At 56.5% G+C, this 16,227-nt stretch overlaps 9 protein-coding genes across 14 annotated transcripts; 3 read left to right on the top strand and 6 right to left on the bottom strand.

Moving 5' to 3' along the window:
• Positions 1–145: 145 nt before the first annotated feature.
• KVP17_000298 (uncharacterized protein) lies at positions 146–2,943 on the top strand (the record flags this gene model as incomplete). Of its 2 annotated transcripts, XM_068520109.1 has the most annotated exons (6): positions 146–169; positions 198–265; positions 294–388; positions 415–629; positions 656–2,471; positions 2,498–2,943. In XM_068520109.1, 6 exons carry the CDS (start codon positions 146–148, stop codon positions 2,941–2,943), a joined length of 2,664 nt encoding a protein of 887 aa, XP_068379248.1.
• A 141-nt stretch (positions 2,944–3,084) lies between these two features.
• KVP17_000300 (uncharacterized protein) lies at positions 3,085–3,417 on the bottom strand (the record flags this gene model as incomplete). The annotated part of the gene is made up of 1 exon (XM_068520143.1): positions 3,085–3,417. The coding sequence occupies one exon, from the start codon at positions 3,415–3,417 to the stop codon at positions 3,085–3,087; it is 333 nt and encodes a 110-aa protein (XP_068379250.1).
• Positions 3,418–3,811: 394 nt separating this feature from the next.
• KVP17_000294 (uncharacterized protein) lies at positions 3,812–4,051 on the bottom strand (the record flags this gene model as incomplete). Its single annotated transcript, XM_068520088.1, has 1 exon — positions 3,812–4,051. One exon carries the CDS (start codon positions 4,049–4,051, stop codon positions 3,812–3,814), a length of 240 nt encoding a protein of 79 aa, XP_068379242.1.
• A 565-nt stretch (positions 4,052–4,616) lies between these two features.
• Positions 4,617–4,913, bottom strand: KVP17_000283 (uncharacterized protein; the record flags this gene model as incomplete). Its single annotated transcript, XM_068519957.1, has 1 exon — positions 4,617–4,913. The coding sequence occupies one exon, from the start codon at positions 4,911–4,913 to the stop codon at positions 4,617–4,619; it is 297 nt and encodes a 98-aa protein (XP_068379213.1).
• A 205-nt stretch (positions 4,914–5,118) lies between these two features.
• Positions 5,119–5,913, bottom strand: KVP17_000288 (uncharacterized protein; the record flags this gene model as incomplete). The annotated part of the gene is made up of 1 exon (XM_068520051.1): positions 5,119–5,913. The coding sequence occupies one exon, from the start codon at positions 5,911–5,913 to the stop codon at positions 5,119–5,121; it is 795 nt and encodes a 264-aa protein (XP_068379231.1).
• Positions 5,914–6,856: 943 nt separating this feature from the next.
• KVP17_000301 (uncharacterized protein) lies at positions 6,857–9,180 on the top strand (the record flags this gene model as incomplete). 3 transcript variants are annotated; one of them, XM_068520160.1, is made up of 3 exons in its annotated part: positions 6,857–7,537; positions 7,566–8,019; positions 8,048–9,180. In XM_068520160.1, the coding sequence occupies 3 exons, from the start codon at positions 6,857–6,859 to the stop codon at positions 9,178–9,180; spliced, it is 2,268 nt and encodes a 755-aa protein (XP_068379252.1). The 3 variants fall into 3 exon arrangements, with proteins under 3 accessions (XP_068379252.1, XP_068379253.1, XP_068379251.1); XM_068520161.1 differs by lacking the exon at positions 8,048–9,180 and having other exon boundaries at positions 6,857–7,867; XM_068520159.1 differs by lacking the exons at positions 6,857–7,537; positions 7,566–8,019 and having other exon boundaries at positions 8,089–9,180.
• A 134-nt stretch (positions 9,181–9,314) lies between these two features.
• On the top strand, positions 9,315–10,829 carry KVP17_000299 (uncharacterized protein; the record flags this gene model as incomplete). Its single annotated transcript, XM_068520126.1, has 1 exon — positions 9,315–10,829. One exon carries the CDS (start codon positions 9,315–9,317, stop codon positions 10,827–10,829), a length of 1,515 nt encoding a protein of 504 aa, XP_068379249.1.
• A 3-nt stretch (positions 10,830–10,832) lies between these two features.
• Positions 10,833–11,663, bottom strand: KVP17_000297 (uncharacterized protein; the record flags this gene model as incomplete). The annotated part of the gene is made up of 1 exon (XM_068520093.1): positions 10,833–11,663. One exon carries the CDS (start codon positions 11,661–11,663, stop codon positions 10,833–10,835), a length of 831 nt encoding a protein of 276 aa, XP_068379246.1.
• A 46-nt stretch (positions 11,664–11,709) lies between these two features.
• Positions 11,710–15,736, bottom strand: KVP17_000286 (uncharacterized protein; the record flags this gene model as incomplete). Of its 3 annotated transcripts, XM_068520005.1 has the most annotated exons (5): positions 11,710–14,856; positions 14,883–15,274; positions 15,303–15,435; positions 15,464–15,656; positions 15,684–15,736. In XM_068520005.1, 5 exons carry the CDS (start codon positions 15,734–15,736, stop codon positions 11,710–11,712), a joined length of 3,918 nt encoding a protein of 1,305 aa, XP_068379227.1. The 3 variants fall into 3 exon arrangements, with proteins under 3 accessions (XP_068379227.1, XP_068379229.1, XP_068379228.1); XM_068520007.1 differs by lacking the exons at positions 14,883–15,274; positions 15,303–15,435; positions 15,464–15,656; positions 15,684–15,736 and having other exon boundaries at positions 11,710–14,832; XM_068520006.1 differs by lacking the exons at positions 11,710–14,856; positions 15,303–15,435; positions 15,464–15,656; positions 15,684–15,736 and having other exon boundaries at positions 14,862–15,221.
• Positions 15,737–16,227: the final 491 nt, after the last annotated feature.

Consider the following 16,227-nt stretch of genomic DNA (forward strand, 5'->3'; position numbering starts at 1 on the left):
GCCACAGAGATCAGCGAGATCCTCGAACCTATGAACGGTCCGGAATTGGTCTGAGTAGATGCCATCTTGACTTGCAATTGTGTAATTTAATGTCGCTGTATGTCTCGCCCCTCACCCGATAACAGTATGTTATAATTAGTGTCTAATGCTAGAGTGCGCAGATACAATTGTGACCAGCACGCACCGCTTTTACCCAGCTCCGCCGTGTTGCAGAGTGCGCAGGGGTGACTAATCTTACCACAATTGATGTACTGGCAGCACATTTGTAACTTACATGTTGATGCGCAACACAGGCTACCCCCGAGGTTCGTCTCGGCTTTCACTCAGGGGAGGGAGCTGGACGTCGCAGGCGCCATTGGGGCAATGATGTGTGCGGTCATGCCCGAAGGTGGGTGCTTGGGTCGTCTCGCACAGACATCGCTGACCGGCTTCGTGACTCCATTGCTACCTCCCTGAAGGACGACTCTCTGGAGGCGGCAGCGGATGTGGTGGTGTGGCTGGTCGCCTGCTGGGCCGCGTGCGACCCTGAGGGGTTCGCGCAGCTCGAGAACGAAGTCTGGTTCGAGCCGCTGGAAGCGGAGATGCGGGCCATGGTTGGAAGGTGGCTCAACCTTCCAGATACGGAAAAAGTGAGGGGCGGAGCAGTCTTCCACAGTCCGTAGCGAGACGCCTTTCGCTTGCGTACTCAACTTCAGACGACCCCCGTCGGAAGGACCAGCGTGCGAATCTACAGGAGGAGAATGTGGGCGCTTATGGGGTCTTGACGCAGTTAGCTGTGTGGTCGCAGCTTAACGACTTGAAGCGCGCGCATGACGAACTGCAGAGAGTACGGGTCGAGGAGGTGTCGCTGCTAGAGGCTCAATGCGCCTCACAGGAAGAGAGGCTAGTGACGCTGACAGCTCACTATAATCGCCAGAGCAACGAGGAGGCCGAGGCATGCAGGGACCTGAGAATCGCGACAGAGAAGGTGACCAATCTGGCAGGAGAGGCCAATAAGGCGCGGCAAGACTCCAAATCTCTGGAGGAGGCCCTGCTGCTAGTCACTGGGCAGACGAGTCGCGCTGCTGCGTTGGAGGTGGCGGAGCGGCAGGGCGTGGACCGCGAGGAGTACTGTGTTAAGCTGGCCGAGCTGGAGGAGGAGGCCGACAGGCTGCGCCATGCGTTGGCGGCGAAGCTAGGGCTGGAGACTGATCTTCGACGTCTGTCCCTGAGGAACGCGAGTCTCACCAAGGAGCTGGAGGTAGCGACTACACTCGTGCAGCAGCTGCAAAAGGCAGGCCATGACCTCAAAGCCGCTAAATTGGAGGTCGAGAGACTGGAGACACGTTGCTTCTCGTTGACAACGGAGTTGGCATCGGAGAGAGAAGGTAGCGAGAGCCGGCTGTGCACGATTCTCAGTTTGAAAAGGAGTCTCAGTTCGTTGCAAGTCGCGTCAGCCTCTCCACGAAAAGAAGTTCCGGCAGGGGACAGCGTGGAAATGTCCATGGAGGTCGAACGCCTGGGGACTCTAGTTGTGCAGCTTCAGTCAGCGGCCGCGGAAAAGGAAGCAAAGCTCGTGGAGCTATCCTCGTCGGTCAGCGTCGGAGAGGAACTCGCGAACCGCAACAAGCAGTTGGAAGTCAGTCTACAAGACGCCCAAACCGAGCTGCGATCCCGCTCTGAAGAACTCGCTTGCGCTAAGGCGACATGCAGCCAGATAGAGGAGGCGCTGACCCGCGTTACCGGAGCTGACGCCGAGAAGCACACCCTGCTCGCCAAGCTAACAGACCGGAGTGTTGCCCTGTGTGAGTCACTGGTGCAGGAGAAGGCACGGTATGAACGATGTTTGGCGGAACTGGAGGAGGTCAAATCCGAAGCTGAAAGGGCGCACGTGATGGAGATTCGGGTCGAGGAGCTCACCTCCCAGGTGCAGGATATGGAAGCGCGGAGGGAGACTGAGAGGTCTCTCTGGGCTCAGCAGCAGGCCGATTGGACTCGACAGCACGCCCTGTCCACCCACGTCTCAGACGCAGATGTACAACGGCTCCGTCACGGCTGCGACGACCTCCGCGACCGCTTGGCCGACGCCGAAAAGCGACTGGCGGAGCAGAGCGCAGAGGTGCGGCGGGCGAGCCAGGCGCGGATTGTAGATCTGGAGAACCGACTAGAGGCCGCGGATACCCACCTCGCTGCTGCTCGCTGTGAACTCGACAAGAATGCGGAGCTTCGCCGTCGACTGGAGGCTCAGCTGGCTCACACCGAGGCGCGGCGGCTTGCCCTCAGTGGGGAATTGGCCAACGCCTCTGCCGAGCTGCGCAGTCTGGTAGACTTGGCACAGGCCGCCGCAGGCCACACTGCCAACGAGGAGGTCGTGGCCCTTCGAGAGATGTGTGCTAACTTGCGCGAGGGTGCTGAGTCTGGATGGGCTACCGACAGCGACATCGCAGCAGTACGGAAGCAGCTGCTACAGAAGGACTGGGCATTCTGTGAGGGTGGGTAAAGGTTCGTGTTTAACCAGCTCTGTCGGATAAGCAACGGCTGCTCGAAGAACTGCGCGAGCTGAAGGCATCTCACGCGGCTCTAAAGCTGAATATTTGGGAAGCGGAGAAAACTGAAGTTCTGGCATCGGAATGTATCTCCAAAAGGGCTGACTCTGTCTCCAAATCTGGAACCAACTCCAAATTTGTATCTGAATCCAGTGATTGCGGCCCTGTCCAATCAACTCCAGTTGTCGAGGGGTCGTTGCCCTCATGCAGCCCTGTCCAATCAACTCCAGTTGTCGAGGGGTCGTTGCCCTCACGCAGCCCTGTCCAATCAACTCCAGTTGTCGAGAGATCGTTGCCCTCATCCGCCCTTACGCCCGTCGTGCAGCAGGAGAACGCCCCGACGATCTCCAAACCACCCGTAAAGCGGAGGCGTGGCCCTCGCGGTGCCGATGACGCGGACGAGTGTAAGAATCAGTAGTGTGTGTTTTCAACGTTAGATGCTTGACAGTAGTGTGCTCAACTACTCACTGGTTGCACCAATTAACAGTGTTCAATCTGTTGATATGCGCTGGAAACCCACAAAGTTCACAGTCAAACGAAGCGTAGCACGATAAGTCGGTTAGACGCTCGACTCGGTATCGGACGCGCTAGAGCTGGATGTGTTAGGCACGCGCTCCTTGGACGTGCTTCTGTTGGACGCGGTTCCGCTGGAGGCGTTTCGAGCGGAAGCACGCCGTTTCTTGACATTCCGACGCAGCAGCCAACAGGCTCCGCTAGCGGAAGCTGCTACGATTGCCCCTCCAGCCGCCCACTGCTGCGGAGACTTCACATACTTCTTCCCAGCGCCGCTTCGGGATGCGAAGCTGGTGCGTGGGGCAGTTGGGAATGCGGTGGTCGTTAAGCTGGCGAAGGTTATAGACGTCAGCGCCAATAGGAAAAGAAACCGCAGCATTTTCAGAAGTATACCTTTATATCATAACGAAGGCATCACTCCTGCACACACAAGGAATTCTCGCCGAGTCTTCATTCTCAGTGCGTTCACCATATCTCGGTCTCATGAACGACGTTTCGACAGCTGGGAAATCTCCTTGTCTTTACCACCGAACGTTTCGGACGACGGAGAAGAGTGTCGTTTATTATTCTAGGTGAACTCTCAAAGGGTTTGCGGGTGTTGTGACCAGGACACTTTGGATGCCACCAGACAGAGGAGCTGGTCTCCAACGAGCTGACCCTGGCTGCCCAGCTGTGGGATTGAGTGTGTTTGATGAAGTTTCATCGATTTGCCCAAATTTCGTGCAGATACGTACCAACCAGCATTCGGCTAAACGACAGCAAGAATTAAAACACTACAAATGGGTGATCTCTTCCGCCTTCCGCAGGCGCTTGACACGTTTCTTCTCTTTCTTGTCGATTTTACGCTTCACCCTCTGTCGTTCGACTGGGGCAGCAGTCCCTTCCTCCTTTTCCCTTTTCCGAGTTCGCTTTTCTCTTTTCTTCTCAAGATCTGCTTGCCGGTCTTCTTCCTTTTGTTGGTAGTAAGCAAGTCGGGCATCCCGTTTAGCTTTGCAGAAACGCTTCTTCGCCATATTGCATAATTGTTACCCTTCGATGTGATTATTCTTAGGTGCGCTCACCGTTCGCAATGACGCGGTTCCTATTTGGATGGGTATTCGTGGCCGTTACTGGGCTTCGGGTTCAGCTACTGGGGGGAACTGGCGGCTCCCTAGTTTCGGACATTACTACCCAGGCTCCCCAGGGCACTGGCGGCTCCCTGGATTCGAGCACTACTGCCCAGTCCCCCCAGGGCACTGGCAACTCCCTGGATTCGAGCACTACAACCCAGTCCCCCCAGGGCACTGGCGGCTCCCTGGATTCGTTTCCGGCTCAAACGAGTTCCACGACTGCAGCGACTTCAATCAATGACGGCTCCCAAGACGACACGTTCTGGAGCAGCGTTTGGAGTCATATCCCACAAAAGCCTAAATTACATGAAAACGCCGCCGCACAGAAAGTGAGTACCTGGAACCTATCCATTCTCATATGGGGTTTTGCTGTTTTTTCGGTGGTGATTGTCGGAGTGGCACTCGCACTTTGGCGTTTTTTATGACAGAAAAAACGATTGTTGTGGCGGCGAACAACTTCTCCAAAAAATCACAGCTTCCGCTCGAACGTCAGGCAGGCGGTCTGCGTCTGCACCATCACCTTGCGCGCGTCCTCGTTCTCCAAACCGCACTCAACCAGTAAAGACGGCAGTCGGCTTATTGTGCAATCGCCAATTTCCTTCCGCGAGGCTAATTGCGCGTACCAGGCGAGTATTCGCTCTGATGGACGAGTCAGTGCGCGGTTCGGCTCCTTTGGTTCGATTCGTGTGGGGGGCTGGAGGCGGCCCTCCCGTTTGAGGCGCAGCCCAGTCGACGACAAGGAAACGTCATGCACGGGCAGGGTCATACGAATGTTGAATTTTGCACAGCAACTCCGGATTAAGGCAGCATCCACGAGGTACACTTCTTGTTCGGGTCGCACTTGCAGCACCTGCACCACTCGACATGCTTCCCGTCAGCTCCGATTCGAGAGGTCGCTCCTGGAGCGAGGGGAGACGTCATGATGTCGCGGGATGGCTCTTGTTGCATTTTATAATTATCCTACCGAAAACTTACAACAGGCTGGCGGGGTCAACCTTACATTGACCCCACCGCTCCATCAGGGCGTGGCGCATGGATGAACGCAGGCCCAAGTGGTGCACGCCCACAATTGGTATGCCGCACTCCGCGTCTGTAAGCTGGCCGAATTTTCTCTTGGCAACTGCGGGAGTAAAGAAGTAAAGTTGGTTCCACTTGTACATGGGGGTCTTCCGTTGCATAGCGAGAATTCCCGTGTTGACGTCCTCATTGCTCAGCACATTGAAACCCGTGTTCTTGTGCACGAACTCCTTCACAGCGGCCATTGTCACGATGTACGAGGGGCCGGAAGCGTACGCCGGATACATCTTCCCCAGGGAATCCGGCCAGTTCAAGGGGCTCTCGTGGTTCTTGTGCTTTGGGTTTCGCAGCAGTCCGCCGCGCCAAAAAATGTTTCCGATGATACCCGGTTGACTCAATTTGCCCATGCGATCAGCGGCCTTCAAGCCGGCGACCAGATTCGGTATGTGCAGCACCACATCAGCGTCGACCTTCACCACCGCCTTGACATGGCCGCAGTGCTTGTCCGCGTACTGAAACAGTCCCAGCGTCTTCCAGGCAAGTCGCCGATACGTGTCTTCGGAATCCAGCACAACCAGGTCCTTGTGGGCCTTGGCTTCCGCCAGCACGCCAGGGAGATCCTGCTTGCTCGGCCGGCCGAGTACGAACGCGTACCCCACCGTGAGGCCGTTCTGCACGCCATATGCATTCCAGTGGCCCCTCACGTCCTCCCGAGTCGCTTTGTCAGCAGTGGAAGTTATGATAAACATGGCGACCAGAGGGCTTCCGTCAATAGCCCGGTGCACATCCGCCGTCTTACAAACCCTAGCCTCCTCGACGAGGAATGACAGCGGTGGAGGGGGGCTGACGGCTGGGTGTGCAGTGGGCACGCTAAAGTTGCGAGGCTCCGTTCGCCAGAATGCCGGATTCACCCAGAAAGCGTTCTTTGTCCCCGTGTAACCCGATGTCGAGGTGGACGTTGAACCGCTGGAAGTGCCAGATGTCGACTTGGACGTTGAACCGCTGGAAGTGCCAGATGTCGACTTGGACGTAGAACTGCTGGAAGTGCCAGATGTCGACGTGGACGTTGAACCGCTGGAAGTCCCAGATGTCGACGTGGACGTTGAACCGCTGGAAGTCCCAGATGTCGACGTGGATGTTGAACCGCTAGTACTGCTGGATGTTGATGTGGATGTTTCAGGATTTCTCGAGGTGTCGACGGTGGTGGCGGTTGATGAGGTTGTGAAAGTGTTGAAGGCTGTAAGGGTAGAATCAGTCGTAATTGCGGACTCTGCGGCTGTAGAGCTGGTTGACGAGGTCGTGAACGGTGTCACAGTTGACGAGGTAGAAGTAGACGCAGCGGTACTCTGGCTGGCGGAAGGGCCGGTCGGAGAACGGGCACCGAAATCCGCAGTTGCGGATTGTGCAGTTAGAGAGTCGGATGCCTCCAATAAAAACTCGTCTGATGTTGTCAGAGTCTCCGATGAAGCGATGCGTTGCGTCTGAAATATGTTTGCGACCTTTTGGGCCTCCACCACGGATCCTCCGCCAAGCTGGGGTCTTAGCCAAAACAGGTACACGACGCAAAAACCAAGCAGAAAAAGCACCTGGTGAGGACCAGTCATTTTAAGTCACTATTTTGCGGCGTTCAGTCATTGGGTTCGAGATGCACTCTCATTAGACACATTGGTTCACATTTTCCTTGGATATTCAATGACGCTGCCGCTAACAGAGTTCCTTCGGTATAGACAGTCAGTGTTCCATGCCAAAGAGGTTAATATCACTGTGAGTATTCTCGAACCTCTCGCCAGTCTTCTCTGCGACAATAGCATCTCTGAGGAGAATCTAAGCCTGGAGCAGCGTGACGCTACTCGGCGTCTCAAGAAGGCTCGGGAGGTCTACGTTGCAGGGGATTTCGCCTCCAACAAAATATCAAAACAACATCTGAAGAACAGCAACGACCTCCTAATCAGCGTCTGTAGGTTCTTCCTGAAGCTACTGGGTCTCCGAGCCACACGTGGTGGGCCCCACGCCTTCAAACACCAAGCTACCGTGGTGTGGCAGCAGGAGACAATTACCATTTCCAAAGGGGAAGTACTGATCAGTCACGCACCCAAGCATCTTCTGGAGCGGTTGGGAGCTGTTACCCCCCTGGAGACTCTGTGCTGCGATTCCGTTCAAGACGTAAAGGACACAGACCGGGAGGCTGGACGCGCGGTGAACTCTCTCCGAAACTGGGCCGTCATCCAGGGGGCCGACCGCGTACGCGGCTTCCTGGAGGCGGTGCTCAGCTCGACGTCAACTGCCACCCCGCTGGTAAGCAGCGAGGTACTGTCAGTGGTGTCCACGGCACCGATACCCGGACTGCTTCTACAGCAGATCCCTTGCAAGCTGGTGGGCACCTGTGGGGGGCAAAACCCAGAGCAGCTTCTCTGCGAAATTCACCCTGGGACCCTTTCGAATCCAGCCCTCTACGCTGGCGGATCTTCTACACTGCGTGACCACACTTGCGGAGTGCATCAACGTGGACATCGAATTCTTCCAACAGGAGGAGGTCAACACGCTGGAGCAGTTTCTGCCTGCCTGGGGAACCGAAGACCCCGGGCAGGCCAATTCGCCGGCTACGACGTTGGCCAGCCGGTTGGCGGTGCGGTCCAGATTCGGAGGGGCCACGGGACCCATCAAGGTGTTGGAAGGCCGTCGCCGACGAAGGGGGGCAACTGATTTACAAAGCGGTTTGCCAGTGGAAAAACAGAGCGCTCTATGCTCTTTAGGCAAGAACCTCGTGCTACTGGTTGGAGAGAGCCACCTGAGCAGTCATGTGTGTCTTGACTGGTGCGATGCGCATGCTCTAATGCAGGAGCCTGCAGTCACGGGTGAGACTGGTGTGAGTTGTCTATGCAGACGTGGTGGTCTTTTCATCACAAGAGACCACTGGACTATCCATGAAGCCCCAAACCATAGACAAGCTACGCACCCCATATTGGCTGCACGCGTCCGCCGTGACTGGCCGGGCACTGACACCAGACATGCACCCCCTCTTCCGGCACTGGCTGCACTACAGGTCCGCTAGTCATGCGCGGAGGTTGTCAGCTCCGGCGGTGACGCACAATCCAATCTCCCCCACTCGCGTATCTCTCCCAGCTCGGAGAGGACTGCTTGAAGCAAGGTTCACGGCTCCGTTCAAGGAGGTGGCGGTCGACAGACCGAAATTGCTTCCTGGCTTACTTCTCGTGTTGGAAACGGAGGCGGTTGTCGTGGACACGCTTGCCACTGCAGCGACGGCGGTTGTCTACGGGCCTGCTACCCTGGCGCTGATCAGCTCTCTGGAGGCGGTCTACAGCCGATTCAAAAGGAGAAAGGCCCGGTTAGTACAGAAAGCGAAGGCAAAAGCTATGCGAAAGCCAGTAAAGCTGCCCGTGGACATTCCAATTTCGCGGTACCAACAGGTCGTCTGGTTCCTCGTGCCTGACAGCGTACTTGGGCATGATTCGCAAGGGTCACTGTTCGGTCCTCACTACGATGTAGAGCGCCTTCTAGGAAAGCTGGTGGAGTTCCTCCAGCTGCCACGCAGACTTCTCAGTTGTCTGGACCTCCGAGGCATCTCCGAAAAACGACTGCGCAATGCTTGGCAGAACCAGCGGTGCGAGGCGCAGGTAACGCTGCTCCTCCCTCACGAATCAGCAGGCCTATGCCCTAAGGAAAGGCTGATGCAGGCATCCATATCAGAGGTACAAGGCCTCCCGACGAGCGACAGGCTGTCCTTTGGCACTGCGCTCCGCATGGCAACAGGAGTCGATAACGACCTTGAACAACGCGAGTTGTGTCATGGGGGCACTCTAGAACGGCTACGGCTGAGTTTGACTCCAACGCGTCGACTGCGTATTAGCCCGCAGAGGCAAAGTCCGGGCCGCAGAGCGGTGCAACCACGTTCACCGAAGATACACAAGGCACGGTTACAGATTTCCCCGCAACGGCTCACTCCGCCACGACGCAACTCGAGTCTCATGATGGTCAACAGGTCAAGAACTGGGTAGTAAACCACAAATAGAATGCGCAGGTCTACTGGTGTGTTTCGACAAGATGATTACTGTGGTGTTGGTGCTGTCGCCTATCTATTATGCTGGTTTCCTCAGTATGAGCGACCCCACGGAAAAATAGCACCATTCACATGTCCGCGCACTCAGCCTCGCTCTTCGCAACTGATATCCCCAAGAACGTGGAGGAGAGGGACCTCTACGAGGTCTTCAACGGCGTGTCGTGCGTAGCAAGCGTGCGGGTCTGTCGCGATGCTCGCACCCGGGAGTCTCTTGGCCATGCCTACATCAACTTCAACAACGTGGAGGACGCAGAGAAAGCCCTCACCGCGCTTAACTACACCGAGTTCAACGGCGTTTCCTGCCGGGTGATGTGGTGCCAGAGAGACCCCACGCACCGCCGTTCGGCGGAGAACAATCTGTTCGTCAAGGGACTCAGTGCCAATATCGACCACAAGCAGCTGCACGAGGCCTTCAAGGGGTTTGGCACCATCTTGAGCTGCAAGGTGGCAAAGGACCGAAAGGGCGCCTCTCGAGGCTTCGGCTTCGTCCAGTTCAACACAGCCGAGGCTGCGGATACCGCGATAGCTGAATTAGACGGGCACTCGCTGGACGACCAAATCGTCAACGTCGCTCACTTCAAGTCGAAGCAAGAAAGGATCTCTCTAAGGGACTCAAAATTCACGAATCTGTACGTAAAGGACTTCGCCCAGAACTGGGATGTCGCTCAATTCGAGTCGGTCTTCGGTGAATTCGGCGAAGTCACCTCTCTGGCGCTAAAGGAGACCCACAACGGACTGCGATTCGCCTTTGTCAACTACGCTGAGAACTCGCAAGCCAAGGCAGCCATCGCTGCTCTCCATGGCCGGGAGCAGGATGAAACGGTTCTGTACGTGCAGCCCATGCAAAACAAGGCCGAACGTCAGCGCGCCCTGCGGGAGGAGTTCAAGAAGGGACAAACTGCCGATGGCAGTAACCTGTACGTCAAGAACCTCAGTTCCGAGGTCTTCGACAGCGAGCTTCGAGCCCTGTTCGAGCCTTTCGGCGAAGTTGAGTCCGCCAAGGTCATGATGAACGGTGACCAGAGCCGCTGCTTCGGCTTCGTATGCTTCCGAGAGCCGCATCACGCCCAGGAAGCCGCCGCTCATATGAACAAGGCTATCATCAACGACAGACCTCTGTACGTAACCCTCGCTGAGCGCAAAGAGCAGCGGCTCGCCCGCCTCCGCACTCGTTTCCGCCCTGCCCCCGGCTACGGGACGCCCATGCCAGTCGCAGGCGTCGTTCCTTCAGGCTACATGTGGCCCATGCAGTATCCCCACATGCCGGCGCAGCCAACTGTGGCTCCCCATGTAGCTCCCCATGTAGCTCCCCATGTGCAGTACGATGCACCTGCTGTGGACGTCCAGCAAGTACGCCTGCAGCTCTCCCGAACCCCTGCGTGTGAACACAAGCAGATCATCGGTGAGGCCATGTACTCTGTTGTCTCCAAACTTGAACCCGAACTCTGCGGCAAGATCACAGGCATGCTGTTGGAGATGACATTTGAAGAACTAGATCAGCTCATGAGCTCAAAGAGCCGCCTTCTGGCGAAGGTAACCGAAGCCAAGCGCGTCCTGATGCGCTCGCGAACAGTCGTTTCCTCGTGATCGTTATGTTTTTATCAATTCGCCAAACGTCACTAGATTTGCGATCTGTGCCGACGACATTTCGAATTTACCCGACCGCGACCGTGCCCACGCAACACACCAGGGAACAGCCTTTTTAGACATTACCCGCTTGACACCTGCAGCCACAGCCGGCCCCAATGACAAGCCGTCGAAGTCCACAACAACGCATCTTTTGCCGGATTCTGTCGCAGCGAGGACAAAGTCCACCGCCTTGCACAAAGTGTCCGGGTCTAGGACCCACTCGCTCGCCTTGGCAGTGGCGGGGTAGTTGGAAGGAGGTAGGTGCATACACACTGTCGGAGTCCCTGAGATGTGGGCCAAGTCGTGCTCGACGTTCGGAATCCCATTTGGAGAACAATCCAGAACAGCCGAAATTCCCAGTCGCGCGAGCATGCTCATATTGGACCCGTCGATGATGTTTCCCACCCACAAGGCACCCGCAATCGCCTCCACTGGATATTTCATCGCGGCTAGATTGACCGTGGGGCTTTCAGGGTCCAGGTCGCTGGAGATATGCAAGAACGGGTACAACGCCATAAATTGCTCTTGAGGCACGCTCAGGCGGCCAACTGGCCTTTGACTGGCTGGGTACAGCCTGGTGATAGCGTCAAGATCCGACGGCGACGGGTCTGTGGATAGCACCACCACGCTGGAGCGCACTGTGGGATCTGGGGTGTGCAACTTCCGCAGACAGACGGCGTGTCTCAGGTGGCACATCTGGAAGTCGGCGGGGCTTCTTAAGTCCACGATCACAGGGTGCTGTGGCGGGAACTGCAGGAGGTTGAACAGTTTACTCGGCGAGACTGTGATCATTCACGCTTAAACGTGGATAAATGCTAGTGAGTTTACATTGACGCGCTTAGGTCGTTATTTCTTCGGAGTACGGAAGTGTAGTCTTGGCCCCCAGCACAGATCTCTGGGCGTCTGGAAGCGTTTGCGACTTGGACGTGAGGAATCCATCGGAATGGATGTTGTAGGGGTAGAGCATAGCATGTCCGTGTGGCAGGAAGTCAGGTTCGGCGGTGTCAATGTAAGCCTCCCAGTTGGCTTCCGCAAGTCGTCTTGTGAGACCGCTGCAGAGCGACGCTCCTGGGTCCTCGAACTCGGGATGGTACCCTCCGAAATGTTCATCGAATAACGCTGTTCGGAAGGCTGCTACTTCGCCCTTTGGGAGAACAATGTCGAACCCCCTCAGCACGCTGGTGTCGCGTTCCGCGGACCCTGCGCCAGGGAGGCTACCCAGCGTATTGGCTGGGTGCCAGCGCTCGCGCTTGATGCGTTTCTTCATCGCCTGCAGCCGATCTCGAATGACACCCTTCTTCTTGTGGACGGGGACATCCTCCAAACCTACCACCTGCGACGCTCGGCGGTCTTCCGAGCGCGGCCAGTTTCCAGGCAGCCGACTCACCAACTCGCAGCGATGGCTCTCCTGCCAGGCACCAACAGCGATCTCGGAGTCTCGGTGCCCGTTCAAAGACCGTTCGTTAATGTTGGCCGAACCCAACAGCAGGTACTCATCATCCACGATCATAAGCTTTGAGTGGCAGTATATAATGTGACGGCGGAACTTGCTTTGGAGAGGTGTGTTGCGGGGCACAGGGGCTTGGGGCCCTCCCGTGGACAAGGGCTCCTTTGTTCCGAGGAAAAACAGCTGGAAATAGTCCGTGGGCAGCGGCCGTGGCTCATTCGGATCGAGGTACTGCGCATCAAGAGCGCTGGCGATCCGTTGATATATCGTTGCGACGGTCATTCGCTGCCAGAAAAGAATCTCCTGAATCGTACTATCGTCTGGATGCCCCTCAGAATGCAGCGGAAGCACCACGTACACAGTGAACTCCACACGTTGCCTAATCTTTTCAACGATCTTGGAAGCAATCGTCCAGGGGACGCTATTTCGGCACCTTACTCGTCGGAGAGCAGTGTCTCCCCACCACTGCGAGCTGCCGATGAAGTACTGGTTCTCGATGTAGACGAAGCGCTTCGCGCGCCCTATCTGGTAGATGTAGTCCCAGTGGATATCTCGCTGCACCGCTCCCCGAGGATTCGAGAATGAGCTCAGGAAGTCATCGTTGACGAATGTCGCGCTGGCCGCATCGATGGAGCGGAACACTTGCATGTGCCACCGGTCATCCTCCTGCACTGTCTCTGTCGATTCCTGCAGGTCCAGCGAGAGAGCCTGCGCTCCGTCATCAACAGGTGACAGAGCGTCGTGGAGGGCCCGCGCTTCCAGAGAAGTTACCAGTGACGGGTCATCCATCTCCTCCGGAAGCAGCCTAGGAATGCCGTGCTTCTGCCAGGGGCGGCGCAAGTGGGCAGTTTTCGTTCTGGCTGTTTCATAAGACTGCACAGGCTCTTTGCTAACATTTCGCCGTCCTCCAATCTTGGCCGCCCAGCCCACAAAGCGGTGACGTTTCGTTCGATACAAGTCGAAGTCCGCCTTGGGCATGACAAGGGCCCCCTCGATAAGAAGGTGGCGGATGAGACCTGTGGTGTGGTAGTTCAAGCTGGGAGACTGCTTCTCTACGCGTTCGAGGACGTTCTGTAGCACATCGAAAGCGGCCTGCCCTCCAATCTGGCAATGTATGTCATGCCAGGGCTGTCTCGGGCCCAGTCGTCTGCTGGTCGCTGTGCACATGTTGTAGAACGTGCGCTTATGGGACCAGAAGTGACCGAAGAGCTCATGGTCGGGGGTGTCATACCGTCCCACCGTCAAGTCAATACCGCCTAGGAAGCATGCCAGACCTCTGGGAGTGGTCTCCAACGACACGTGACTGTAGTGGTTCCGTTCCCGGAATGCATCGATAGCCCTTGCCAACTTCCTATGGAGCCGTGTTGGAGGCGCCGTGGCCGCACTATCAGAGGTGGAGTCGCGCTGAGACTCGTGAATCGCGCTCAACGATGAGAGACGAGGCATATCTGAGTCGAGCCTGCTACTCGTCTTCCAACGCCTAGGGATGCTCAACGAAGCCGGCGAGGTCTCCTCCAGAGTCGTCAGCGACAGTCCAAGGCCTACGCCGTGCTGAGGAACAGCTTTTTCGGTGTGCAACTCTTCGTTGGCGGATCCAGACACTAAAGCCTCCTCCTCGGAGAAAACGGCAAGCTTCTTGATGCCTCGCAGAAACTGCTTCACGTTATATGAAACCGATTTCCGACGTTTGTAGCTCGCGATCTTTGGGACCTCGTCGAACGGAGACGCTACCGGTCCTGGCAGCCCTTGGATTTCCGCATCAACACAAACTATCTTCTGGTGGTGTGTGTACGTCACCTTGGCAAATATATTGGATAGAGACCCGCGGAAGCCAGACTTGGTCGTGTACCGATAGAGCAGCTTGCATTTGACACCGGTGTTTCGGAAGAAGCGGCGGGTCTCCTCGTCTGCAGTCCCCATAAGTCCCTCCTTCCGCACCTTCGTCGAGGAGGGGTCATTCCAGATCAGGAGCACCACTGTCACGCCTTCCGCCGCCTTCCTCTTGAGGAGCTCTCCCAGTAGTTCGACCTGGTCCCAGTAGGCTTCGCAAAGGTCAGCTGTGTCTTTCCGCTGTCGCTTGGACCTGCCACAGTCGCAGCCCTGAGCCGCGTTGGAACTTGTAGTTCTTTCAGCGGGCGCGTGCATGTGTGGAGAGCGGTTGCGCCGACCCAGGCGAACGTGGATGTTTATCGACCATCCGGCTATGAAAATGAAGTACTTCGCGTCACTCAAAACGTCGTAGAGGTCCTCCCAGTAGCTGCTTCCGCTGTGTGCCGCGTCTCCAACTCGCCGATCTGCGTCGTGGTAGAGTCGCATGCCATTCGCCTCCCGATGCGGGAAATAGCCTGTCGGCAGCACTGGACTCTCGGGAACAAAAAAAAGTTCTGAACCGGCATCATGCGTTTCGAGGTCACTTGGGCTCGCAACCCAGTCGCCCTGCCCGAGGTTAACCTCATTATGCAGTCGACGAGGGATGGAGCCCGAAAACGGCACGAATTTAAACGCCAGCTTCATGGCGCCCACGGCTGTCTGAGTAGCCTGTGTCATGAACCTTCGCAGCTCACGTGATGGGTCACCTGGCGCCTAACCACATCGGACTTGAACGACGCACCCAGGATGTCCTTGATGCTAAGGCGGACATACCCCAGGGGACGAGATCCCTTGGCACTACGTCGGTAGTGCCGATCCCAGACGCCCAGAATTATGGTGGGACCGCCCGGGAGGTCAACAGCGTTAGGGTCAAGCTGTTCAACCCGGCGCCCTTGGCCCACGCCTCGCCATGTGGCTTCCTCCAAGACTCCAGGTACGTCGGGGACCTCGAAGTCGATGATCGTAGAGCAGTCGTGGTTGAACACGGGGTTATTCGTGTTCCTCTTGTTGGGTGTAACGGTGAGCCGCCACATCCGCCGACTATCAGCGAATACGTCTACCGTGACGAAAGGATCGAGGAAGTGTTCTGGTGTCGTAGTCACCTCGTAGCTCACCTTTAACGCGTATCATTGACAAATCGCACCGAGCGAACTTACAGCACACTTTGGAGATTTTGTCCAAACGTGAACGCCTGCGGACAGAGCGAAGGTCTGTAATGCTGATCACACGCAGGTACAGTAGACCTAGCTGCATCACTTCCAGCGTCCGCACCCACCACCCAGAACCGGGGCTCGTGCGAATAGTCAACAAGAGTGACTCCTTCGAGGACCTGAGGAAATTTCGGCTGCTTGCCGATTTTTTTCGTCTCGTGTTGGCCGATTATCTTTGGCATTGCATCGATCTGGGGGGTGGTGAGTGATCTGGTAGGCGCCCTTCCAGCCTGGGGCAGAGTCCAGTAGTCTCCTCGCCTGATTCTGCGATGGCCATGGACTCACTCATGCTCGGACCTCGACCGAAACCTTCGTAGCACTCGCAAGTACGCAGGCATGTCTGTGATGCGCACGTGAAACCCTCACTGGTGATTCGCATGACCGGAGGCATGTCAAGGGGCTCCGAAAAAGCCATCGGTGAAGACGATGAGGACGAGGACTCTGTAAGCGAGCCTGAGAGACCTGGGGGTGAGGACTGCCCTGACAAGATCGCGATGAGGTCTGGCGGGTTTGGAAGGGAGTCGCTGGCCCAACTGCCGTAGTCGTCGCCCGCAGGCGACGGGGCGCGATCATCACAGCACCACATGCCAGAATGCGAAAAGTCCGGCAAAAATTGCTGCACAAAATTTGCGGACACATCAGAAAGTGATTCGCAAATCCAAAGATGAACCTCTTGAGAGCTGAAGTCTGTGAGTGGGGTGACTGAGGTGGTGAACAGAGCGTGACTAGAAGGATAACGTGTGTGTAAACCCCCAATTCATTCGATTCACATGTAAGCATAAATATTAGTATTTGTGAAAAAGACCACAAATTCACCAATGCAAGACGT

The sequence above is a fragment of a genome, assembly GCF_019968985.1.
Source record: "MAG: Porospora cf. gigantea B chromosome Unknown PgB_NODE_120_length_36876_cov_114.166, whole genome shotgun sequence".
NCBI classification, from domain to species: domain Eukaryota; phylum Apicomplexa; class Conoidasida; order Eugregarinorida; family Porosporidae; genus Porospora; species Porospora cf. gigantea B.